Raw genomic sequence first — 26,406 nt, forward strand, 5'->3', positions numbered from 1 at the left:
TAGAGTGTTGGACTAGGCAGGTAGCCTAGTGGTTAGAGTGTTGGACGAGGCAGGTAGCCTAGTGGTTAGAGTGTTGGACGAGGCAGGTAGCCTAGTGGTTAGAGCGTTGGACTAGGCAGGTAGCCTAGTGGCTAGAGCGTTGGACTAGTAACCCAAAGGTTGCTAGACCGAATCCCCGAGCTGACAAGGTAAAAATCTGTTGTTCTGCCCCAGACAAGGCAGTTAACCCACTGTTCTTAGGTCGTCATTGTAAATAAGAATTTGTTCTTAACCGACTTTCCTAGTTAAATAAAGGATAAATAAATACCATAGACAAAACATTTCAAAGGAATAATGAGGAAATGTTTCCCAATCAATTGTTTGTACAGTTGGAGATGTATCCTACATAATGTAATTTCTCAAATGGCCATTAAAATAAAAGAGACTCACCTGGTACAATGATGTCTGGCAGAGGCTGGGTGGTCTTGGGGATGTACTGCCAGTTGGTGGGTGTCTGGGGGGTCTGGGGTCCCACCATAGAGATAACAGGGGATTGCTGCTTCCCCCCTTGGCCCCCTGATGCTGCGGTCATGACGTCTGGGAGCTTGTTCAGGGGTACCTCGAAGACCGATGTCTTGCCAGTGTCGATTTCATTCTCGTTGAAGCCAGGGGATTCTGGGGCCCGTGAGGAGGGAGGGCTCTCATTCTCAAATATTGGTGGTCCAGGCTGGAGAGGGAGAAATATACAGAGGAAGAAATATCAAATGACTACGCATTCCAGACATAGTGATCACTGCAGCAGTCATGGTAACAGACTGGATGTTAGAGTCTTACGCAGCTATTTACAGCCCTATGTAGTTTGTTAGAGTGTAGGTTGTTAGAGGAGGGTTTATTAAAGTGTAGTTTGTTAGAGTGTAGTTTATTAGAGTGTAATACACAGTTTGTTTGAGTGTAATTAGTGTATTGGTATGGTCATGTGAAATGTCTACTTTCATGAGGTTTTGGCCATTGTCTGTAACGTCTACTTTAATGTGGTTTTGTCCATTTGTTCGTCTTAAGTGTGTTAGTATGTTCCTCCCGTAAGTCCTACAAATTTCAAAAGGCACTCGCACATCTGAGCAATATTATTTGCAGGTGCATGGCAACAGTTGAACAAGATGAAAAAGGAAACCGCACACTGCTCTTGATAGTATCACTGCTATTTAATAAGCTTACGTATTGGCCTCACGGGCTTCGTCAGAGAAAGAGAAAGCTCTGACGATACGTAAGCTTATTAAATATCCGTGATACGATCAAGAGCAGTGTGCGGTTTCCTTTTTCCTTCATCCCGTAAGTCCTAAAAGTGTTTTCTCTTACTCTTCTGTAATCGTCCTCAAAGTTGGGTATGCCCCCCCTGTCTGGGACTTCTCTGTAAACCTCAAGGGTGGGTATGGGGTTGTGGATGAAGAGGGTTCCACCGTTGTGCTCACAGATCTGGCTGAGCAGCGTACTCTCCAGGGCTGTGCCAAGACAGACAGTTTAAAAGACTGTAATCAACCTCAATCAAGTTCATTTCAAGCTATTAAAAGATTAAATAGTCATCTAGGGAGTTTCAAAACACAGAACAATCATCACCAGTCATAATAGAATGTCACTGGCCTGTTTCTCTAGCTAGTGTGTGGGAACTCCACCACTTGGTCATGTATATAACCTTTGGTTTAAACTTTAAAGAGCGACTGAACACGTCGATTGGCACATGTGTTTTTCTGTTGCTCATTAGAAAAATGAGATTTCAGTCTTGGAGGTGTGTTTTCTGACCGATTCTGCATTTGGTGAATGATATTTGTCCCCTATAAAACACTGTATATGTGGAAGCCCTCCTCAAAATCTGCAGAATGAAGCTAAGATACAGTAACTCAAGAAATCTGTCATTCATTTTGAATTTTTTGCCGAGGATGTTGCACAATTTTACATCTAATTAAGGTGTTTGGTGCAGTATTTCTCAAGTTAAATGTGTGACATGTTGTCTTATGTAAACAAATTCGGAGCTGCTAGGCAGTTCTGTCTCACTGTCTATGCTCCGTTTTAGACGAGACTGACTTTATGACCAAAATTATCCTATTTTGACTCTGTAGTCAATTTTGACACTAGAATAACTGTTTCTGACTTATATCATTGACACAGGACGTCTTCAAACGGATTTGTTGCTTTTTAAAGGCAGCCGTTCTTTAAATTATCTGATGGCATCACGAATAAGGGTGACATTTTCCCTAATGTCCTTTTTAAACAGGCCATGCAGTGAGCATAGTTGGGATGTGATGAAACATGATCTATCACACTTAAAGACTTTACAATACTGCAACTATAGTGACAGCGTTTTGTGAAATGCATTTTTGTTTATACTCAAATACTTAGATTTGAAATATTATATTTATATATAAAAGTTATAGCATTATCACGTTATTGTTATAAAGCAATTTTGGCACTGTTCCGTGCCGATCTACAGAAATCAAGATATCTCCTTCACAAACCCCTTAATGGGGCTCGTCAGTAGAGTTGTTAGAATAGATCTGTTGTCTGTTCTTTGATCAATTTAAGCATATGTATTTAGATAGGCCGATGCCGTTCACATGGATTTAATTTTGTATTGAGTGCTATGACTGTGGATGTAAATAAAACCAAACTAGAACCATATACTAGGCAGAGTCTAGCACTTCATCTAGAGTCTAGCACTTCATCTAGAGTCTAGCACTTCATCTAGAGTCTAGCACTTCATCTAGAGTCTAGCACTTCATCTAGATTCTAGCACTTCATCTAGAGTCTAGCACTTCATCTAGAGTCTAGCACTTCATCTAGAGTCTACCACTGCATCTCGAGTCTACAATTGCATCTCGAGTCTACAATTGCATCTTGAGTCTACAATTGCATCTAGATACTACAATTGCATCTAGAGTCTACAACTTCATCGAGAGTCTACAACTTCATCTAGAACCACATACTGGGCAGCAGCATGAAGTCATCGATCAGGTACATGTGTTCCTCGTCTGGGTCGGAGGCGATAGCGATCATCTCAGATTGGAACTCTGCGTACAGCGGGTCTTTCTTATTCACCACGCCGATGACAAACATCTCAATGCCGGCGGTGTGGGCCTCCCTGGCAGCTTCCTCGGGCTGCACTGCGTCACGTCGGTCTGCCTGCCCATCGGTTAGTACCACGGCAACTTTACGCACACCGGGCCGCGAGGCCTGGAACAGCTGGTTGGCTCTCCCAATGGCACTACCCGTAAAGGTGCCCTCGCCCAGGTACGGCATTTTCCTCACCGCAGCCTGACAGAAATTACACAGACAGACAGATAGATAGATAGATATAAATAGATGATAGACATACCAGGGGATGAAAGAGTGAGTGTAATTAACATCAGACAGAAAAAGGATACAGCAGAATAAACACAGATCTGCTTCAAGAATGTCTAGGCTTTAGCTCAGAGGGCTAATACAGTTGTGACATGCAGGAGACCCGGGATTCGAACCCAGTCTGTGACAGGTACTCATCTGCTTCGATACTACTGACCTTGACGTCGTTCTGGCTGGACTGCTGCGTCAGACTGACCACCACTATGTCCACATGACTGTAGAGGACCACACCGATCCGGCTGGCCTCGCGGTTCACAGATACACGGTCAATCAGGGTGTTCACAAAGTCCTTGACCACCTCAAAGTTCTCCGGTCCAACGCTCTCTGAGCTGTCAATCACAAACACCAGCTCCAGAGGACTCTCTCTGCACTTCACACCACAGCCTGAGAACATAAACATAGAGACAGTCTGTATCAATCAAATGTATTTAAAAAGTCAATTTTACATCCGCAGTTGTCACATAGTGTTTTACAGTAGGCTGGCCTAGAACCCAAAGAGCAAACAGAAGCACATTTGATTTATTCATGTTTATCTATTTAGCAAAGGATTGTCCAGCAATAGTAACAATTGCCACTGTTTTCCAGGGAGCTCTGTGCAAATGTTGGCTAACACTTTAACAATGGTGTTTATGTTCTGTAGGTATGAATAATCAATGAGCTGTTTTAACTCACCACAACTTTCCCTGATAATTTTGATGACTTCCTCTCTCTGTGGGTGGAAGAGGAAAATATTTAAGATATTAAAATATGGTTGAGAGACATAACAAAGGTGCCATTATGAAACCGTATGGATTTTGTGCTCTACTCACTGTCAAGCCAGGATCCCCCTTCTCACCGGATTTCCCCTGCAAGTGTGAACACAGGTTAGCGATCAACATATAAATTAACCAAGACATACGTTATTTTATGACCATGATGGGACCAGAAGACGATCATACCATGGGTCCTATAGATCCTGACTCTCCAAATTCTCCCTTGTCTCCTTTCTTCCCACGGTCTCCAAGAATCCCCCTGTCTCCCTGTGTACAGTAATATGACAACAGTATCGTTAAGAACATCAACAAGAACATTTATATTGAACAGCAAATGGTTGTGTGTCCATGTTGGCATTGAACCAGTCTGTGTGTGTTTGGCAGTTACAGTCCTGTGTGGCTCAAGTTGCTGGTTAAAATTCCTGCAGGGATCAAAAGCATTGGTTAAGTTTGTACCTTTTCTCCTGGAAAGCCGTCCCCTGGAGGCCCCCGGGGGCCCTTTGGCCCCTCGAACCCAGGCTCTCCCTGAATGTCGAAAAAAGACAAGACTAATGATTAGTATGATTAATCATTGCTAATGTTAAAACAGCTCACAATACTGTATACAGCAGCACACAGAATATTGTACCATGTCAGATTGATAGTACCAAAACCAATTTCCCTCTGAACATACAGGTAGCTGCCAAAATAAAACAAGCACTTGAGTAAAAGTATATTGAAAGCAAGTGCTTCCACACAGGTGTGGTTCCTGAGTTAATTAAGCAATTACAACATCCAATCATGCTTAGGGTCATGTATAAATACACAGTTGCTCATTGTCTTGGCTACCATGGCTAGAAGAAGCATAGGGGGTTTAAAGGGTGTGTGTCAGTCACCAGATCTCAACCCAATTGAATGGTTTCGGAGATTCTGAAGCTGCGCCTCAGAGAGTGTTTTTTCACCACCATCAACAAAATGGAATTTCTTGGGGAAGAATGGTGTTGCATCCCTCCAATAGAGTTCCAGACCAGTATAGAATCTATGCCAAGGTGCATTGAAGCTGTTCTGTTGGCACGTGGTGGCCCAATGCCCTATTACCTGTGGTTCCCCACTTGAACATAGTACAGTCTTTTGTTTCTGGGGCCATGAATGACATACTGCACTATAATTACATTGGCATTTAATTAGAATTGCAGTTGATAGATTGTCACTACATAAGTATCCAATAAATCGTCACGCCCTGATCTGTTTCACCTGTCCCTGTGATTGTCTCCACCCCCTCTCGGTGTCGCTTGTTTTCCCAGTGTATTTATCCCTGTGCTTCCTGTCTCTCTGTGCCAGTTCATCTTGTATGTTTTCCAAGTGAACCAGCGGTTTTCCCGTTCTCCTGCTTTTTGCTATTCTCCTTTTTCTAGTCCTCCCAGTTTTGACTCTTGCCTGTCCACGACCATTCTCTTGCCTACTCCTTTAGGATGAATAAACATTGTAAGACTCCAACCATCTGCATCTGGGTCTCACCTTGTGTCATGATATAAATATCACACCATTATCATCATTATGATCACTATCTCAGGCCAGTCCAGCGTGATAATGAGGCCCTACCTTGGGCCCCTGGATGCCCTCTCCTGTGATTCCTGACAGACCAGGTGGACCTGGCTGACCCACAGAACCCTGAAAAAGACAAACATTAGTTCAGTTCCACATTACAATTTTCAAAAATAAACCTTCATTAAAAGTACACTGGCATTGAAAAGAAACAAGAGATGTTGACAAAATGTGTCTACAAGAAGATCTACAGCAGATGAAGGATCTATGCCAGGGGTAGGGGCTAGGCTAGGGGGTAGGGGTTAGGGGGTAAAGGGTAGGGGCAGGGGGGTAGGGGCTACGCGGTAGGGGGTAGGGGTTAGGGGGTAATGGGTAGGGGCAGGGGGGTAGGGGCTACGCGGTAGGGGTAGGGGTTAGGGGGTAAAGGGTAGGGGCAGGGGGTAGGGGCTACGCGGTAGGGGGTAGGGGTTAGAGGGTAGGGGGGGCAGGGGGCTGGGGCTAGGCTAGGGGGTAGGGGGTAAAGGGTAGGGGCTAGGCTAGGGGGTAGGGGTTAGGGGGTAAAGGGTAGGGGCAGGGGGTAGGGGCTACGCAGTAGGGGGTAGGAGTAACGGGATGCAGGCTGTTTCTGGACTAATCCTGTGTTTCCAGTCATCACTGACCTTAAGTCCCAGCAGACCAATGCCAGGAGGTCCTGTTGGCCCTGGAAGTCCTGATGAACCTCTGCCACCCTGAAACACAAACATAATATGAATTAATGTTTCATTGTACACATACAGTGCAGTATATACACTCATGAGAGATAGAGAGAGAGAGAGAGAGAGAGAGAGAGTGTAAAACCGTGCCTGTAAAACTGTGATTCATTGTGTGAAGGATTAGAGTTAACATTGTGTGTTTAAGGTAGGTTCAGCGTTTACCTTAGGGCCAGGTAATCCTTTCCCTTCAGGTCCCAACTCTCCTGGTTGCCCTGGCAACCCTGGGAGGCCCTGTTTACCAACAAGAACAAGACTGGGTTCATGTGTTGGGATTTAATTTTCATTTTTTGTTATGAAGGCGATGAGGATGCTATGTAACTTAATAAACAAGTGATACTGGCAAACGGAGTGTGCAGTTTTTATATTATATTATATTATATATATTTCCCACACATCTGCAAGTAACTTCAAATACAGAGATACAGGGCTGGCGAACTAGACTAGAGTTTTTAAATAACTAGCAACATCAATAGTCCCACCTGAGGTCCTGTGTAGCCGTCTCCCTTCAACCCTGGTGGTCCAACAGGTCCAGGGTTCCCCCTCTCCCCCTGAATGGGAGAGAAACACACACACAGAAAAATATGTCTCATTGTAGTACTAGCTTGCTGCCAAAACCTTGGCAATAATGTAATAAAGCTAGGCCATGTTCTAACTGTCCGTTGAGGTTACCGTTGACCCAGCGATGCCCACTCCAGGGTCTCCTACAGGCCCAGACTGCCCCACTGGTCCAAGGTCACCCTGTCAATGTGGACCATACGGTTTTAGTGCTGTGTATGACAGAGCATTACATGCATGGGTGTGTTACTCAGTAGTCACTTTATCTGAGACCTGAAGACTTGAATGAGTTCCTAGAGTTAATGGCTAAGCTTTAGTTTACCGGGCTAATGTTGCGCAGGGGACCATGGTTTCCAACACAGGTCAAGAGCTGATATTTTTAAGACACTATGCTGTGTGTGTGTGTGTGTGTGTGTGTGTGTGTGTGTGTGTGTGTGTGTGTGTGTGTGTGTGTGTGTGTGTGTGTGTGTGTGTGTGTGTGTGTGTGTGTGTGTGTGTGTGTGTGTGTGTGTGTGTGTGTGTGTGTGTTTACCACTTACCTTTGACCCAGGTAGGCCCCTGCCAGGAGGACCTGGTAGACCCATCATTCCAAAACTGCCAGGCTCTCCCTGACCAGAAGAACAGAGACGTGAGATACATGACACCGTGAACCTCACGGATGACAAACAAACAATAGCCAGGTAACTACAGTTGAACCAGCAGTCAAAATCCACATCTCATATTATGAGCCAAATCTACTGTAAAGGAGCCTAATGGGAGTTTACTGATATTGTAATTATAAATGTTTTGTTAAAAAATACCTCTCATATGGGAAACAAGCCTAAAAGAGATGTAAAATACAGTTATGGGTGGGAGAGCTTACTGGTGTCGTTATAAAGCATATTGTTCATCTGTCTTCTTTATCCTTAATCAAACCATTTCATACAACAGCCCCAATAAAGTAGTAACTCAAATAGTTTGTAATGTAACATAAGCAATACTTCTTTAAAAAAAAATCTTTATTTAACTAGGCAAGTTAGTTAAGAACAAATTCATATTTTCAATGACGTTCTAGGAACAGTGGGTTAACTGCCTTGTTCAGGGGCAGAACAACAGATTTTTACCATGTCAGCTCGGGGATTCGATCTTGCAACCTTTCGGTTACTAGGCCAATGCTCTAAACACTAGGAAACCTGTCGCCTGCTGTGCTTTGAAATCTGAGAATTATGCCATGAAGGCAAACACTGATAGTAAAACAAACTGCATTGTAAGGAAGTGACTTGATGCGAATTGATGACACTGAAATGCAACCTGGTCTGAGAGTATTTCATATTATTTTGTACGTAAATCCTAGACACCCCAGATATACTGAACAAAAATATAAACGCAACATGCAACAATTTCAACGATTTTACTGACTTAGAGTTCATATAAAGAAATCAGTCAATTTAAATAAATAAATTATGCCCTAATCTATGGATTTCACATGACTGGGCATGGGTGCACCCAATGTGGAGCGAGGCCCAGACAATCAGAATCAGTTTTTCCCCACAAAAGGGCTTTATCACAGACATAAATACTCCTCAGTTTCATCAGCTGTCTGGGTGGCTGGTCTCAGACAATCCCACATGTGAAGAAGTCAGATGTGGAGGTCCTGGGCTGGCGTGGTTGCAAATGTGTTCTGCGTTTGTGAGGCCGGTTGGACTTAGCTAAAAAAATGACATTGGAAGTGGCTTATAGTAGAGAAATGAACATTCAATTCTCTGGCAATAGCACTGGTGGACATTCCTGCAGTCAGCATGCTAATTGCACGCTCACTAAAAACTTGAGACATCTGTGGCATTGAGTTGTGTGAAAAAACTGTACATTTTAGTGTAATTTTATTGTCCCCAGCACAAGGTGCAACTGTGTAATGATCATGGCTTTTAATCAGCTTCTTGATATGCCACACCTGTCAGGTGGATGGATTATCTTGGCAAAGGAGAACTGATCACTACAGCGATGTAATTTCTTTATTTCACCTTCATTTAACCAGGTTGGCCAGTTGAGAACAAGTTGTGACCTGGCCAAGATAAAGCAAAGCAGTGCGACAAAAACAACAACACAGAGTTACACATAAACAAACGTACAGTCAATAACACAAAATAAAGATTTTTCTATTTATGTACAGTGTGTGCAAATGTAGAAGAGTAGGGAGGTAGTAAATAAATATGCCCAAGAGGCGAAAATAATTACAATTTAGCATTAATACTGGAGTGAAAGATGTGCAGATGATGATGTGCAAGTAGAGATACAAAAGAGCAAGAGGGTAAGTCAAATTATGGGGATGAGGTAGTCGGATGTGCTATTTACAGATTGTACAGGTACAGTGATCGGTAAGCTGCTCAGACAGCTGATGCTTAAAGTTAGAGAGGGAGATATAAGACTCCAGCTTCAGAGATTTTTGCAATTCGTTCCAGTCATTGGCAGCAGAGAACTGGAAGGAAAGGCGGCCAAAGGAAGTGTTGGCTTTGGGGATGACCAGTGCAATGTACCTGCTGGAGTGCGTGCTACGGGTGTGTGTTGCTATGGTGACCAGTGAGCTGAGATAAGGCGGGGCTTTACCAAGCAAAGACTAACATTGTGCACAATGTAAACAACTTTGTGCACAAAATTTGAGAGAAATAAGCTTTTTGTGCAAATGGAACATTTCTGAAAACTTTAATTTCAGCTCATCAAATCTGGGACCAACACTTTATTTACATTTTTGTTCGGTATAGTACGATATGTTACGTTTCGTATGGTATGTATTAATTTGGGGATGTCCATCATCCATTTAGTATAATATGTTCCGACTTACAATTCCTATGATATGTTACAAATTCAAATTTTTTGTGGTTAACGTTAGCTGGGTGGCTAGGTGGCTAACGATAACATTAGCTAGGCGAGGAGTTAGGGTTAGGAGTTAGGCTAAAGGGTTAAGGTTAGGGATAGTTAAAAGGGTTAAGGCTAGGGTTAGGGGAAGGGTTACGTAAGTAGCTGCAAAGTAGCTAAAAAGTACTAAGTAGTTGAAAAGTTGCTAATTAGCTAAAATGCTAAATGAGATTCGAACACGCAACCTTTGGGTTGCAAGATGTTCTCGTTATGCACTGACTGATCCACTACGACCAACCATCCTCCTTTTGTTTTTGCTTTAAGTAACCTTCTGTCTTCTGTGACCATACCAAACATAACATATCATACTAATTTGAGTGTCCCCAGATTTACTTTACTAAGTTCCGTCTAGTCTATGAGACCAGGCTGTAAAATGTAGTGATGGAGCACAATGGTTGCTCGCTTCTTGTCAATGCTTATGGGAATCATTGAGGAAACAGAGCACATATTGGGAATTTGGGCCAGTGTTTGCATAGAGGGCCTGATTGAGTGTTGAGATAGGTACAACTCAGACATCCTTGATGTCAATGGGAGACTTACTTAAAAATGCGTGAAGATCTCAAGTCAGAATACTACCCAGACTGAACATGAAGTTGAAGAATTCCAAGCAGCATTCCATTCATGTAACTTGAACCCTGACCTTCCCTAACATCTAACTAACTACAGCAGGGATGATGGGGGTGGTGTCCACAAAAAAACACATTTTGCCATGGGATGTAGAGACAATGTTGCCATTTTAAAGCAAGTTTGCGTCAATTCGACACATTTTGCCATGGGGAGGAAAGAAAATGGGCAGTTTTACAGCTAATTTCCTGTAATTCTACACATTTTTGTCATAGGGTGGAGACACATGTTTGCATTTTTTAATATGATAACTGATGATCAATGAGTGTAATTTGACCATGTATACTACAAGTTTAGATATCTGGCCACTAGACTAACTTACCAATCTAAAACATGTTAGCTGACATGGTCTAATTGACTGATTGCTGATGGGCAACCAAATTTCGAAATTACACCTTGTTCGATGAGAGTGCAGGGGATAACTTTTTAAGGCTATGCACAAACTAAGAAGTGTGGCTTTAACATACCTTGGCTCCTGCAGGTCCCACGGGCCCTGTTGTTCCTGGTAGTCCCCTCACCCCCCGGTCACCTCGATCACCCTGTAGATAAACACACAAGTGAAATCATTCAAAAAATGATATGTAGATACAAAGACAGAGAAAATATGTACCAACCTATGATGTGCATACCATAGAGCTATGGTCTAAAGTAGTGCACTATATAGGGAATAGGGTGCTATTTGGGGTGTGGCCACTGTCAGGATTCTCTGGAATGCAGCAATACTGTGTTTGCACTTCCGTTTCCAATGCAGGTGCCATTCATATCTTATTATATTTTGATGTATAATCTTGCTTGGAATTGCTTTTCAAAGGTGAAGCACCGGTCAGGGAGTCTAGTTGTATTGGATAAAGACTTTGTGAAATGTTTCAGTAAATGTTTATTCATCCAGCCTGATCTATACGGCATGTTTAATATGGCGGTAATGATGAAGATTTCTCTGTTGTCACACCCTTTGACCGGTAAACTTACTCAACTCAATTGTGTAAGGCCCAGCGCAATATTTGTCTGTCCTGTACTTTGAAGGTTGACCATTCAGGAAGTCCTCTCCTGTATTGCTTAAGGTGGAGTTTAATAATCGGTCGGACTCCTATACTGGATGCAGGTAATCCTGTGTTTAACGCCAAAGGTTTCTATAGGACTGTGGGTGGTTGTCTGGGTAAACATTTTATATCCAAAACCTTCAAAAAAAGAACTCTACCTTTTCTCCAGGAATTCCTTTCCCAGGCTCACCCTCTGTCCCTCGCAGTCCTGGTAAACCAATCTCACCCTGTTTCAAGACACCAAGGAGAATATGAAAATGCAGACAATGAACAAGTTAGCAAATTAACTATTTCAAATGTCTGTGCTCTGTGCGTTTGCGTGTGCATTTTAAAGCAGTTGGACGAATAAAGATGACTTAAACTTTAGAGCAAATCATTCCTTACTTTAAACTCTAGTAAATATACAATGGGGCCCAATGAACTTTGACCTCCTTTGACCCCTTGCTTACCTTAGGTCCGACCGCTCCATCTTCCCCGGGTATACCAGGTATCCCAGAAGATCCGTCAGGTCCTGGTTCACCCTGGAGAAGACCAAAGACCAGACACTCACATTCAACACCTGCTCATCTCAGCTGTACATACAGTGAATGTACATAATATCCGGTGTTGTATGTTTCATTGGGGACCTTTGCCATTAACTCACCTTTGACCCTGGCTCCCCGACTCCTCTCTCTCCCTGTGGTCCATGCTCTCCTGGGAAGCCCTGGTCACCCTGTGGAGAAGACAACTGGATCAGTCCCTGATTAGAGGTGAAGAATGAAAACAAGCAGTAGTACGGACCTCATGGTCTGGATTTGAGTAAGGGTCACCCACCACCATATTTAGTTCCACCCACCTTTGGGCCGACTATTCCCAGCCCTGGTGGCCCCCGAGGGCCGGAAGATCCAGATGGACCACTGTCTCCCTGCAAGGAGAGAGAGGGACAGAGATTAGTCAGTTTAGTTATAATTGAGTGATAAAACAAACTAGAAAGTCGGTTGGATACAAATTGAAATAGTGGAAAACAGTGGAAACAATGTAATAATTTAATAGGCCTGCCTTTTCTCCTTGGATCCCTGCACCTGGAAAACCCACCAATCCTGGCAAACCTGGAGCTCCTGTGTTTCCCTGGAGGTCAGAGGTTAAAGGGATCAGGGGATAAGCGGTAGTCCCTTAGTGCAGGGGTTCCCAAACGTTGTTTTTTTGCTTCTGAGCCCCTTTTATGATAGCAACTTCATCAGGGACACTGTCATAATATCAGAACACAGTGCTTCTGCAGTGCATGGCCGGACTTGCCAAGTCTCGGCCCCTGGGAATTAACATTTAAAAGGCCCCCCTCTTGGCATCAGAGAGACAATTTTGACGGTTTAGGGTCAGGGTTAGGGCCAACATACCTTGTCACCTTTCAACCCTGAACCCGGGGTGCCGCGGGTGCCCTTAGGACCCTCGTAACCCCTGTCACCCTGAAACACAAAATACACCCTGAGCCATTAGCTAGATACACACTTTACTGTATAAATAAGAAAGGTATGTGATTCCTACATGTCATATCTCACGCACAGCTCACTATAGCCTACACATACAGAACATATCCAAGCTAGACTATTCAGTGGTATGAACAGCTAGTGACGGTGTCTCACCTTAGGCCCTGGTAGACCCTCTCCTGGGAACCCTTGTGTTCCCTGCACCCCTGGAGGACCAAATGGACCCTAGTAGACATAATAAAGAGGATAAAAATGACCGTCAGCAAAGAGCAAAGCTCAATTATTAACAATATGTCTCAACCTAGTGGATATCCTGACACACTGCAGGGTAATTCTACAATATGTCTCAACCTAGTGGATATCCTGACACACTGCAGGGTAATTCTACAATATGTCTCAACCTAGTGGATATCCTGACACACTGCAGGGTAATTCTACAATATGTCTCAACCTAGTGGATATCCTGACACACTGCAGGGTAATTCTACAATATGTCTCAACCTAGTGGATATCCTGACACACTGCAGGGTAATTCTACAATATGTCTCAACCTAGTGGATATCCTGACACACTGCAGGGTAATTCTACAATATGTCTCAACCTAGTGGATATCCTGACACACTGCAGGGTAATTCTACAATATGTCTCAACCTAGTGGATATCCTGACACACTGCAGGGTAATTCTACAATATGTCTCAACCTAGTGGATATCCTGACACACTGCAGGGTAATTCTACAATATGTCTCAACCTAGTGGATATCCTGACACACTGCAGGGTAATTCTACAATATGTCTCAACCTAGTGGATATCCTGACACACTGCAGGGTAATTCTACAATATGTCTCAACTTAGTGGATATCCTGACACACTGCAGGGTAATTCTACAATATGTCTCAACCTAGTGGATATCCTGACACACTGCAGGGTAATTCTACAATATGTCTCAACCTAGTGGATATCCTGACACACTGCAGGGTAATTCTACAATATGTCTCAACCTAGTGGATATCCTGACACACTGCAGGGTAATTCTACAATATGTCTCAACCTAGTGGATATCCTGACACACTGCAGGGTAATTCTACAATATGTCTCAACCTAGTGGATATCCTGACACACTGCAGGGTAATTCTACAATATGTCTCAACCTAGTGGATATCCTGACACACTGCAGGGTAATTCTACAATATGTCTCAACCTAGTGGATATCCTGACACACTGCAGGGTAATTCTACAATTTTATTTTTATTTAACCTTTATTTAACTAGGCAAGTCAGAACAATTTCTTATTTACAATGACAGCCTACCAAAAGCCAAAAGGCCTCCAAAAGGACAAAACACACATCACGACAAGAGACAACACAACACTACATAAAGAGAGACCTCGACAACAAGATAGCAAGGCAGCAACACATGACAACACAGCATGGTAGCAACACAACATAACAACAACATGGTAGCAACACAAAACATGGTACAAACATTATTGGGCACAGACAACAGTATAAGGGCAAGAAGGTGGAGACAACAATACATCACACAAAGCAGCCACAACTGTCAGTTAGAGTGTCCATGATTGAGTCTTTGAATGAAGAGATTGAGATAAAACTGTCCCGTTTGAGTGTTTGTTGCAGCTCGTTCCAGTCGCTAGCAGCAGTGAACTGAAAAGAGGAGTGACCCAGGGCTGTGTGTGCTTTGGGGACCTTTAACAGAATGTGAATAGCAGAACGGGTGTTGTATGTGGAGAATGAGGGCTGCAATAGATATCTCAGATAGGGGGGAGTGAGACCTTAGAGGGTTTTATAATTAAGCATCAAAAAGTGGGTCTTGCGACAGGTATACAGAGATGACCCGTTTACAGAGGAGCATAGAATACAGCGATGTGTCCTATAAGGAGCATTGGTGGCAAATCTGATGGCCGAATGGTAAAGAACATCTAGCCGCTCGAGAGCCACCTTACCTGCCGATATTTAAATTATGTCTCCGTAATCTAGCATGGGTAGGATGGTCATCTGAATCAGGGTTAGTTTGGCAGCTGGGGTGAAAGAGGAGCGATTACGATAGAGGAAACCAAGTCTAGATATAACTTTAGCCTGCAGCTTTAATATGTGCTGAGAGAAGGACAGTGCACCATCTAGCCATGAAGTGACTATCTCAAGCTCTAAACCCTCAGAGGTTGTATTAACACCTATGGGAGGAGAGGCATTCTTCTTACCAAACCACATGACCTTTGTTTTGGAGGTGTTCAGAACAAGGTTAAGGGGAGAGAGAGCTTGTTGGACCCTAAGAAAGCTTAGTTGTAGAGGGCTATGTCAAGCAAGCGTTGACGTAAGAAAGTTATCTTGTTACGCCTGCTCCCGCTTTTTCCTCCCCCTGGCGCTCGAGGGCACCAGGATCCCCAGCATTATGCACTCAAGCCACCATCAGTACGCACACCTGCCTTCCACCCGTCGCACACATCAGCGATCATTGGACTCACGTGGACTCAATTAAAGGCAATGCTACCAAATACTAATTGAGTGTATATAAACTTCTGACCCACTGGAAATGTGATGAAAGAAATAAAAACTAAAATACTTAATTCTCTCTACAATTATTCTGATATTTCACATTCTTAATATAAAGTGGTGATCCTAACTGACCTAAGACAGGGAGTTTTTACTTGGATTAAATGTTAGGAATTGTGAAAAACTGAGTTTAAATGTATTTGGCTAAGGTGTATGCAAACTTCCGACTTCAACTGTATCTAGCCATAACACCTAACGAATATTGTGAACTTACCGGCAGTCCTGGTTCACCCATACCCAAGGGACCGGTGGGTCCAGGCCTTCCCTGGTTTCCTTTATTGCCCTGGGATACAGGAGAAATTAGGATTAGAGTCTGAAAGATCAGACTGGGATTACTAGAGAGATCACTAGAGAGATTGCATGACAGAAGTAACGGCTCCAAAAATAAAGAATATCTAAACTAACTTTAGGTCCTGGAAAGCCGATGCCAGTATCCCCTGGAGGTCCTGTCACTCCACCAGGTCCACGGTCACCCTGGGAAAGAGAGGGGCATCATTCACCTTACCCCAATTTCCCCAATACATTTTAGCTGTATTTTTATCTAGAACATTTCTGGAGGTATTGGAAGTTTAACGTCATCCTTACTTTGTGTCCTACAAGTCCTTCAGGGCCCTGGTCCCCGGGACCTCCACTAAGACCCTGCCACAGAGACAAGAAAACACCTCGGTCAATGCCTGAATTGAAATAATCTACAGTAGACTAAATTCACAGGGCTTTGAGTTTTTCCTGGATAGAACCCCCCCCCACCCCCCTAACTTCTTTTGTAATTGGAAATGCGTGTGAGCAGCGATGTGTGAGTTAAACCTAAGCTTTAGTTTCACATTCTCTGGTCAATGTTATCGTATGACAAACAGATCATCTATAGTTTGGAGGGTCAGGGTGTGGTCAATCAAATGATGTTTCCACTTGCCTCATCCTCCTTAGTTCTACAATTATTTGCATAGGTACTCCCTAGTCCCCATGGGAACATGATCTAGGACCAGGGCTAAAATGTTAATCTAAAAACCACCACCGTATTCAGGTGATGGACTGCTGTTGTCATGCTAACGCTGGAGGGGCGTGAAAAGCGTTTAAAGAGGAATTAAAGGGGGTAGATAACGTGCCGAAACACTAATCCTGCAGGACAATAGTCTGGTGGGAGATAATAACCTGCAGGCTTGGATTGACTGCTTTAGATAGGCTCCATTATGGCGGGATAAGGACTAAGCCAGGACTCACATTCCATAAGTGCAGACTGGGAGAAGAGCTTCATACTCAGTGTGCATCTCCATGAGATACTGATGGTTCCAGGGGAGGGTCAGATGTGGGGGTGTAGACACAGGATTCGATCAATTTGACCACTCACTCATTCACACACAGGTATGAATGGGTAGAGCGTTGAGTGAGGAGTGGGATTCTTCCAAATGTATAAAGCCATGGGGATTTCTCCTCAGTATGTAAATCGAAGACATTCATTTAGAACACATGCAAGTACATATACTGGATTCTAAAGATACTCAGGGCCTTATTCAATTAAACCTAGTTGTTTTACTGTTTCCAGCAGAGGAGGCTGGTGGGGAGTGCTATAGGAGGACGGGATCATGGTAATGGCTGCAATGGAATATTGCAACGGAGTCAAACACATCACACATATGGAAAACACGTTTGACTCCGTTCCATCGATTCCATTCCATGCATTACAATTAGCCGTCTTCCTGTAGCTCATCCCACCAGCCTCCTCTAGTTTCTAGGGTAAGTCAAATATAATATTTTCCCAGCACAGTGCTAAAGTGTGTTAGAAAGAATCGATATGAAGTTGAGTTTTCTTTTTGTTTTACAAGCAGTACAGACATAATGACTTTGACTTATCCCTGGGACTTGGCTATCTATTTTGTAGGGCCTCAAGTCTGTATCGACAACCAAACAAACATTGTCTGAGGCCTCTGGGAAAAAACATTGATCTGCATGTCTCCAAAATGACCAAGCCACCACCATATTGACCATTTTGTTCGCTGTAACATATGGACAATAAAGTTGTATTATATTATATTGAGTCACCTGCTCTCCTCTGGGTCCCCGAGGGCCTGGAGGTCCGTCTGGCCCCTGTGGGAACAGGTCACAGTCAGGCGGGGAAGAGGGACATAACAGCCTATTGAGGTTGCAGCCAAAAGTCACAAGAACTTTAAAAGGACATGTGCAACTCTCACTCCCAGTTACAAGCTTGCAAGCTGTTGAGTCTAGCGTATAGCTATCTCTTCACAATGCAGTTAATCCTCAGTCAGAAATTCATCCGAATGCACTGAGCAGCAGTTAGTGGGGGGATAGCCATTTACAATGAACAGAGCAGAGGCATGGAGAGAGCGGAGAGTCATTCATAAAAAACCTACTTGATCTCCCTTCATCCCGCGGACGCCACACTCGCCTCTTTCCCCCTGGAAAACATTTTAATCAGAGAAGACTGAATTCTGACTACGCTGAGCGTTTTAACCCGTGGTGTGCCAGAAGACCAGGGTACTGATTAAAACTGATGTTATCTAGCTAGCATGTAGTATAGAACAAACACTATAGTCTACTGTTTGTTGTCAGGGTAGCATGGGGATCTTGACCAGCTGTTTCACTATGATTCAGTATCTAATCCATCATGGGTCAATTATCTTTGCACAATTAATTTACGGTCACCAAGTAGTACTGGTATCTCACCTTTTCCCCTCTCGTGCCGGGTCGACCCTAAAACAACAGGAGAGACCTCAATAAAAATCTATACATCAGTTATAATTCAACAATATACCTGTATAGATTGTTTTAGTCATCTATGCTACAGTACCTCGATACCCTCCATCCCAGGCCTTCCGTTGATACCAGGTTCCCCCTACAGTGACACCAGAGACCAGACAGTGAATGCATCCATACAGTATATCCATCAACGTCTATAAAAACATCCCAATGAATGTCAACGTTTATAAAAACATTCCAACGACCATCAACGTATATAAAAACATTCCAACTTACATCAACGTATATAAAAACATTCCAACTTACATCAACGTATATAAAAACATTCCAACGAACATCAACGTCTATAAAAACATCCCAACGAATGTCAACGTCTGTAAAAACATTCCAACGAACATCAACGTATATAAAACATTCCAACGAACATCAACGTATATAAAACATTCCAACGAACACCAACGTATATAAAAACATTCCAACTAACATCAACGTATATAAAAACATTCCAACAAACATCAACGTATATAAAAACATTCCAACGAACATCAACGTATATAAAAACATTCCAACGAACATCAACGTATATAAAAACATTCCAACGAACATCAACGTATATAAAACATTCCAACGAACATCAACGTATATAAAACATTCCAACGAACACCAACGTATATAAAAACATTCCAACTTACATCAACGTATATAAAAACATTCCAGCAAACATCAACGTCTATAAAAACATCCCAACGAATGTCAACGTCTATAAAAACATCCCAACGAATGTCAACGTCTGTAAAAACATTCCAACGAACATCAACGTATATAAAACATTCCAACAAACATCAACGTCTATAAAAACATTCCAACGAACATCAACATATATAAAAACATTCCAACAAACATCAACGTATATAAAAACATTCCCAACGAACATCAACGTCTATAAAAACATTCCAACAAACATCAACGTCTATAAAAACATTCCAACGACCATCAACGTCTATAAAAACATTCCAACGAACATCAACGTATATAAAAACATTCCAACAAACATCAACGTATATAAAAACATTTCAACGAACATCAACGTATATAAAACATTCCAACAACCATCAACGTCTATAAAAACATTCCAACGAACATCAACGTATATAAAAACATTCCAACAAACATCAACGTATATAAAAACATTCCAACGACCATCAACGTCTATAAAAACATTCCAACGAACATCAACGTATATAAAAACATTCCAACAAACATCAACGTATATAAAAACATTTCAACGAACATCAACGTATATAAAACATTCCAACGACCATCAACGTCTATAAAAACATTCCAACGAACATCAACGTATATAAAAACATTCCAACGAACATCAACGTATATAAAAACATTCCAACGACCATCAACGTATATAAAAACATTCCAACGAACATCAACGTATATAAAAACATTCCAACGACCATCAACGTATATAAAAACATTCCAACGAACATCAACGTATATAAAAACATTCCAACGAACATCAACATATTTAAAAACACTGCATTCTTTCTGTCACTACAAATGAACATGGTGGGATTATCTCAGGACAAAACGAAGAACTTACATGAAATCCTTTTGGACCGGGAGAACCGTCAGATCCAGGCTGGGCTGATTTCCCCTGCAGATTTCAAAGGAATGGAGAGATCATTCCATCAGAGGATAGAGGACAGATCGTTGGACAGAATGTGACTTTTTCATCACTGGTTGTTCCTATAACATCCCCATAGTGTGTGTAGATTTGTGCGTACAGTAGGTGACCGTGGTCGTTTGGTGCGTGTCCCTGTCTATGCTCTTCCTGTGACCTCTCAGTCTCAAACCTTAAGTGGTAGCCTATACAACCTCAGTCCACTCAATAGTGTGAGGGGCCTCTGTGCCGTATAGCCTCAAATAACTCAATAGTGTCAGGGGACTCTGTGCCGTATAGCCTCAAATAACTCAATAGTGTCAGGGGACTCTGTGCCGTATAGCCTCAAATAACTCAATAGTGTCAGGGGACTCTGTGCCGTATAGCCTCAAATAACTCAATAGTGTCAGGGGACTCTGTGCCGTATAGCCTCAAATAACTCAATAGTGTCAGGGGACTCTGTACCGTATAGCCTCAAATAACTCAATAGTGTCAGGGGACTCTGTGCCGTATAGCCTCAAATAACTCAATAGTGTCAGGGGCCTCTGTGCAGTATAGCCTCAAATAACTCAATAGTGTCAGGGGCCTCTGTGCCGTATAGCCTCAAATAACTCAATAGTGTCAGGGTCCTCTGTGCCGTATAGCCTCAGTTAACTCAATAGTGTCAGGGGCCTCTGTGCCGTATAGCCTCAAATAACTCAATAGTGTCAGGGGACTCTGTACCGTATAGCCTCAAATAACTCAATAGTGTCAGGGGACTCTGTGCCGTATAGCCTCAAATAACTCAATAGTGTCAGGGGCCTCTGTGCAGTATAGCCTCAAATAACTCAATAGTGTCAGGGGCCTCTGTGCCGTATAGCCTCAAATAACTCAATAGTGTCAGGGGCCTCTGTGCCGTATAGCCTCAAATAACTCAATAGTGTCAGGGGCCTCTGTGCCGTATAGCCTCAAATAACTCAATAGTGTCAGGGGCCTCTGTGCCGTATAGCCTCAAATAACTCAATAGTGTCAGGGGCCTCTGTGCCGCATAGCCTCAGTTAACTCAATAGTGTCAGGGGCCTCTGTGCCGTATAGCCTCAAATAACTCAATAGTGTCAGGGGCCTCTGTGCCGTATAGCCTCAAATAACTCAATAGTGTCAGGGGCCTCTGTGCCGTATAGCCTCAAATAACTTAATAGTGTCAGGGGACTCTGTGCGGTATAGCCTCAAATAACTCAATAGTGTCAGGGGCCTCTGTGCCGTATAGCCTCAAATAACTCAATAGTGTCAGGGGCCTCTGTGCCGTATAGCCTCAAATAACTTAATAGTGTCAGGGGACTCTGTGCGGTATAGCCTCAAATAACTGAATAGTGTCAGGGGCCTCTGTGCCGTATAGCCTCAAATAACTCAATAGTGTCAGGGGCCTCTGTGCCGTATAGCCTCAGTTAACTCAATAGTGTGAGGGGCCTCTGTACCTTATAACCTCAGTTAACTCCCTAACACCCTAATGCTCATCCCCTCCCTGTGTGTTTGCCCACACCTAATCTCCTATCCTTGACCACTGCTTCCAGCCAAAAGCCTCTCTTCAAAAGGCCTGCTAGTCAAGTCCCACTACTCTATTCTTTTATTTTACGCCATGACCCTTCGACCCCTTGCACAGTACAGGCCTGCTACACTTGCAGTGTGGGAAACACTTCCTACTCTTTGATGTGATGCCCAGGACCACTCTTGTATACACAGAGGCCTACAAAGAGGCCAGATGCCCCGGCTGGCTATGAGCACCTGCTATGAGTATTCAGGGGTGTTACAGGGGCGTTGAGCAGTTTATGGTGGGTTAGGGACAGGGGGGCTATTACTGGAAAAACCTCTGTTTGCATATAAGAGGATATGTAGGGGGGTTTATACAGCCCAAGGTTGTCCAACTGGTGAACATGTCAGCAATAACACAGGCCTGTCTGAGGATTACTGCTCCTCTGTACTGTCAACCTGGACACATGAGGTCAATTCATCAAACCAGTCAGTGCTTTTCAATGACGACAATTGGAATGAAAACGTCAGTGTACTTCCTGAATTGAATGAATTGACAAAAGACAGAAGAGGATAACAAAATAAAAACTGAAGAAGAGTTATAGCGTATGGTATGTACTGGCTACTAGAGGATGCTTTTGAGCAAAAACAAGAATAGGTTAGACGATGAGACAGAAGTGGACTCACCGGGCTTCCAGGGGGGCCTCTTTCTCCTTTATCACACAGACAGGACTTCGGCTGTGGGCACTGGAACCAAGGGAAGCAACATTTGAGTAGACACCTCAGAGATAGTCATCTTTACATTCCAAATGGATGGTTACAAGAAAAAGGGACATACTTACCCCTGTGTTGACAAGCGTGTCCTAAAAAAACAAGAAATAACAGCACTTTATATTTTGATAGCTCACACTTAGTTGCTCAGTAATGTACATGTTTAAATTGAGCCATTTTAATCCTGGTCAGGTAACTCACTGTGTGAGCCCCCCTGAATTGGGATTTAGGGGGTGAAGGAAAACATAAACATCTAGAAGTTAATGGCAATGTCAAGACATGTTGGTATCCTTGAGGACAGCTCACTCCCACCACCACTCACCAGTTCTCTGAAAAGTTTATCCTCCAGCAGGTTGTCTGTAAGGCTGAGGACGTGCTGCTGTGGCGGGGCGCTGGCGATGGAACGTAACCTGGCATTGGTGGGCATATCCCTGGGTAGACCCGACAGCCCGATGGTGAACAGACGAATGTTGTGGTTCTTGGCCTCGGATGCGGCGGTCACAGCACTGGGGCTACGGGGATGGTCCACGCCGTCAGTCATCAGCAACATCACCCTCAGGCTGTTGGCCGCTGTCTCACGGCTAAACATCTGGGTGTTATAATCATTTGATTGTACTTTGATATTGGGTCTAACACTTGTTTTTTGGTGTGGTGCACTTTGTTCTCAATTGGGTTGACTTTTTGGGGGGAAAGTCCTCTATGGATAATCCAACTATCAACAAACTTTCATATGCAACCCTATTGGCTTGGGGCTAAGACTAGGGTTAGGTTTAGGTTTAGTGGAGAGTTAGTTGAATGGTTAGTTGATGGTTAGTTTAACATCCATCAACCATCTGCAAGGGACAATCCAAGTAAAGTGCTACTAGATAATGATATGCAGACCTGTGTAGCGTTAGTGATGGCGTAGGCTGAGTAGGTTCCGTGTCCGATGTAGGCCATGGACGCCACTCTGCTCTGGAACACATCCACATCCTGCCAGTCCCGGAAGTTGTGCTCCAGAGAAACAGAACTAGGAGGAGAAGAAAAATAATAAGAAGAAGATGGAGAGCAGTTAAATCTAGAGACGTTAGATGGAGAGCAGTTAAATCTAGAGACGTTAGATGGAGAGCAGTTAAATCTAGAGACGTTAGATGGAGAGCAGTTAAATCTAGAGACGTTAGATGGAGAGCAGTTAAATCTAGAGACATTAGATGGAGAGCAGTTACATCTAGAGATGTTAGATGGAGAGCATTTAAATCTAGAGACGTTAGATGGAGAGCAGTTAAATCTAGAGACGTTAGATGGAGAGCAGTTAAATCTAGAGACGTTAGATGGAGAGCAGTTAAATCTAGAGACGTTAGATGGAGAGCAGTTAAATCTAGAGACGTTAGATGGAGAGCAGTTAAATCTAGAGACGTTAGATGGAGAGCAGTTAAATCTAGAGACGTTAGATGGAGAGCAGTTAAATCTAGAGACGTTAGATGGAGAGCAGTTAAATCTAGAGACGTTAGATGGAGAGCAGTTACATCTAGAGATGTTAGATGGAGAGCATTTAAATCTAGAGACGTTAGATGGAGAGCAGTTACATCTAGAGATGTTAGATGGAGAGCAGTTAAATCTAGAGACGTTAGATGGAGAGCAGTTAAATTTAGAGACGTTAGATGGAGAGCAGTTAAATCTAGAGACGTTAGATGGAGAGCAGTTACATCTAGAGATGTTAGATGGAGAGCAGTTAAATCTAGAGACGTTAGATGGAGAGCAGTTAAATCTAGAGACGTTAGATGGAGAGCAGTTAAATCTAGAGACGTTAGATGGAGAGCAGTTAAATCTAGAGACGTTAGATGGAGAGCAGTTAAATCTAGAGACGTTAGATGGAGAGCAGTTAAATCTAGAGACGTTAGATGGAGAGCAGTTACATCTAGAGATGTTAGATGGAGAGCAGTTAAATCTAGAGACGTTAGATGGAGAGCAGTTAAATCTAGAGATGTTAGATGGAGAGCAGTTAAATCTAGAGATGTTAGATGGAGAGCAGTTAAATCTAGAGATGTTAGATGGAGAGCAGTTAAATCTAGAGATGTTAGATGGAGAGCAGTTACATCTAGAGACGTTAGATGGAGAGCAGTTAAATCTAGAGATGTTAGATGGAGAGCAGTTAAATTTAGAGATGTTAGATGGAGAGCAGTTAAATCTAGAGACATTAGATGGAGAGCAGTTAAATCTAGAGATGTTAGATGGTGAGCAGTTAGAGTTAAGTGCCTTGCTCGAGGGCACAAGGGCAGAAGATGACATCTTCCATGGGATACTAATACCAGCAACTCACTGGTTGCCAGCCCACTCCCGCCCAGATTTGTATCCCGGCTGCCATGGGATAGAACCTCTCTGGTTGTTAGCTCATCCCTCTAACCTCTACAGTACCAACCTGCTGTACTGCAGTGCAGCCAGCCTCATCCCCCTAACCTCTACAGTACCAACCTGCTGTACTGCAGTGCAGCCAGCCTCAACCCCCTAACCTCTACAGTACCAACCTGCTGTACTGCAGTGCAGCCAGCCTCATCCCTCTCACCTCTACAGTACCAACCTGCTGTACTGCAGTGCAGCAAGCCTCATCCCTCTAACCTCTACAGTACCAACCTGCTGTACTGCAGTGCAGCCAGCCTCAACCTCAGTCTCCAACCTGCTGCCTGGATCTGCATGAGCCGCGTGCTGAAACGCAGGACGAAGTCTTTCTGCTTCTCAAACAACAGCACCTTGGCCTTCTCTGAGCTGTCCAGGATGAACATGATCTCCACCGGGCAGATCAGAACTATTGGGGGGGGCAGGGTGGAGAGGATTGCAGGTGAGTGAATGAATTCATGAATTCATGAATTAATTAATTAAAGAATGGAACCCACTTACTTTTCCCTTCCTTTTGGAGGACCTGGTTGTCGTCTCTCTGGCCCTTCCTCCTCCTGCCCTGACCCCTGGCTGTGTGTGTTAGTACCAACACGAGGAGCAACAGCTCCACAACCTTCCTCATCTTGATCTCTTGTCCAGCAGCTCAGCCTAGAACCAATCAAACATGAGTTTGAGACAACTTCTCCTAATTCAGAACACACACAGACACACAAACAGACACACACACACACACACACACACTTCTAGTCACAGAAGAGTGCTATGACTTCTGTACACTCTAGAGGGCGGCAACACGATAATACAACTTTAAATGACGCCAGATCAATTTGGGCTAATGCGATATCATCGTTTGTTTTCAAGCAAAGAGAACAGGTTGTACATGAAGCCTCCACTGAGTGAATTGCTGCAGCCGTAACTTCATAATGACTACCCAGGAAACCAGAATCACTGCTCTCTGTGTGAAATCATCTGTTTCTTTTACCAAAGTTATTGCCAGTTACTGTTTGCCTTTACAGCAGTAATTTTCAGGATATGGTCAGACAATTATTTCTTCAGAAAATGTTCCCATTTAGTTACAAAATATTATTTTATTTTATGAATTTAACTTGATCGAGTTATTTGAATTTGTCCCAGCCTTATTCATAATATTTAGCCGCAAATATTTCCTTGTAAATGTGTGATTGTAAATGCATAATTCCTGAGAATGAGTCGGAGAACAAGTTAATGTTATCAAATCAACGGATTGATTGATTTAAAAGCGCAGACAACACCGAACTCATCATTATTATCACTATTTAAAAAATAAATAAAAACATTTCAATCTGGAATACAATATGCAACAAATGCGATTGTCATTGGATTTTCTACAACAATATTCTCTCTACGTGTTCAATAGCCTAGCCTACACTTGACACAAATGTGTTACATAACATAGTTTCAATGCAATTAAACCTTACCTTGATTCTCATTTAAATACAATCAATCACAGTAATAGTCCGCTCATTTGGTCTCAATTACATAATCCGGTGGGCGAGTTTTTTATCCCCGGTTTAGTCCTAAAGCAAGAGAGAGCAACCGTGATCGACCCGTTCGAATCGATTCAAACCTGCACGAGGGGGCTGCACTGGGAACACTGAATATTTATGAAGCGCACCTATCATCGCACTGTTGTCAAACAGCACGGGATGCCTCCCTTTACCAGTATTTTATAAAGCTACAGGGCTGATTCTTATCAGATTGATGGGGGAAAATGAGTTTAGGTTATTGCACATTTTTCATATTGATAACATCAATAGTAAATCAGTTTCACTCTACAATATTACAA

At 43.1% G+C, this 26,406-nt stretch overlaps 1 protein-coding gene across 1 annotated transcript in view; it reads right to left on the minus strand.

Annotated features, from left to right (window-relative positions):
- col28a1a (collagen, type XXVIII, alpha 1a) overlaps window positions 1–26,187 on the minus strand; it is a 28,265-nt gene extending 2,078 nt beyond the window's left edge. The window contains exons 1-37 of the mRNA XM_052472237.1: window positions 26,039–26,187; window positions 25,083–25,229; window positions 24,819–24,990; window positions 23,091–23,217; window positions 22,531–22,797; window positions 22,280–22,300; window positions 22,125–22,184; window positions 19,872–19,925; window positions 18,348–18,392; window positions 18,224–18,250; window positions 17,911–17,955; window positions 17,582–17,626; window positions 16,130–16,183; window positions 15,950–16,018; window positions 15,759–15,827; window positions 13,131–13,199; window positions 12,885–12,953; window positions 12,550–12,618; window positions 12,347–12,415; window positions 12,155–12,223; window positions 11,961–12,032; window positions 11,670–11,738; window positions 10,939–11,010; window positions 7,495–7,563; window positions 7,070–7,138; window positions 6,880–6,948; window positions 6,563–6,631; window positions 6,308–6,376; window positions 5,706–5,774; window positions 4,581–4,649; window positions 4,311–4,391; window positions 4,182–4,217; window positions 4,045–4,081; window positions 3,530–3,756; window positions 2,958–3,285; window positions 1,336–1,478; window positions 430–706 (exon numbers count right to left, since the gene is read on the minus strand). Coding sequence (XP_052328197.1) covers window positions 430–706; window positions 1,336–1,478; window positions 2,958–3,285; window positions 3,530–3,756; window positions 4,045–4,081; window positions 4,182–4,217; window positions 4,311–4,391; window positions 4,581–4,649; window positions 5,706–5,774; window positions 6,308–6,376; window positions 6,563–6,631; window positions 6,880–6,948; window positions 7,070–7,138; window positions 7,495–7,563; window positions 10,939–11,010; window positions 11,670–11,738; window positions 11,961–12,032; window positions 12,155–12,223; window positions 12,347–12,415; window positions 12,550–12,618; window positions 12,885–12,953; window positions 13,131–13,199; window positions 15,759–15,827; window positions 15,950–16,018; window positions 16,130–16,183; window positions 17,582–17,626; window positions 17,911–17,955; window positions 18,224–18,250; window positions 18,348–18,392; window positions 19,872–19,925; window positions 22,125–22,184; window positions 22,280–22,300; window positions 22,531–22,797; window positions 23,091–23,217; window positions 24,819–24,990; window positions 25,083–25,203 — 3,346 coding nt within the window. The 5' untranslated portion in view covers window positions 25,204–25,229; window positions 26,039–26,187. The remainder of the gene's footprint in view (window positions 1–429; window positions 707–1,335; window positions 1,479–2,957; window positions 3,286–3,529; window positions 3,757–4,044; window positions 4,082–4,181; window positions 4,218–4,310; window positions 4,392–4,580; window positions 4,650–5,705; window positions 5,775–6,307; window positions 6,377–6,562; window positions 6,632–6,879; window positions 6,949–7,069; window positions 7,139–7,494; window positions 7,564–10,938; window positions 11,011–11,669; window positions 11,739–11,960; window positions 12,033–12,154; window positions 12,224–12,346; window positions 12,416–12,549; window positions 12,619–12,884; window positions 12,954–13,130; window positions 13,200–15,758; window positions 15,828–15,949; window positions 16,019–16,129; window positions 16,184–17,581; window positions 17,627–17,910; window positions 17,956–18,223; window positions 18,251–18,347; window positions 18,393–19,871; window positions 19,926–22,124; window positions 22,185–22,279; window positions 22,301–22,530; window positions 22,798–23,090; window positions 23,218–24,818; window positions 24,991–25,082; window positions 25,230–26,038) is intronic.
- Window positions 26,188–26,406: the final 219 nt, after the last annotated feature.

The sequence above is a fragment of the Oncorhynchus keta genome, chromosome 20, assembly GCF_023373465.1.
Source record: "Oncorhynchus keta strain PuntledgeMale-10-30-2019 chromosome 20, Oket_V2, whole genome shotgun sequence".
NCBI classification, from domain to species: domain Eukaryota; kingdom Metazoa; phylum Chordata; class Actinopteri; order Salmoniformes; family Salmonidae; genus Oncorhynchus; species Oncorhynchus keta.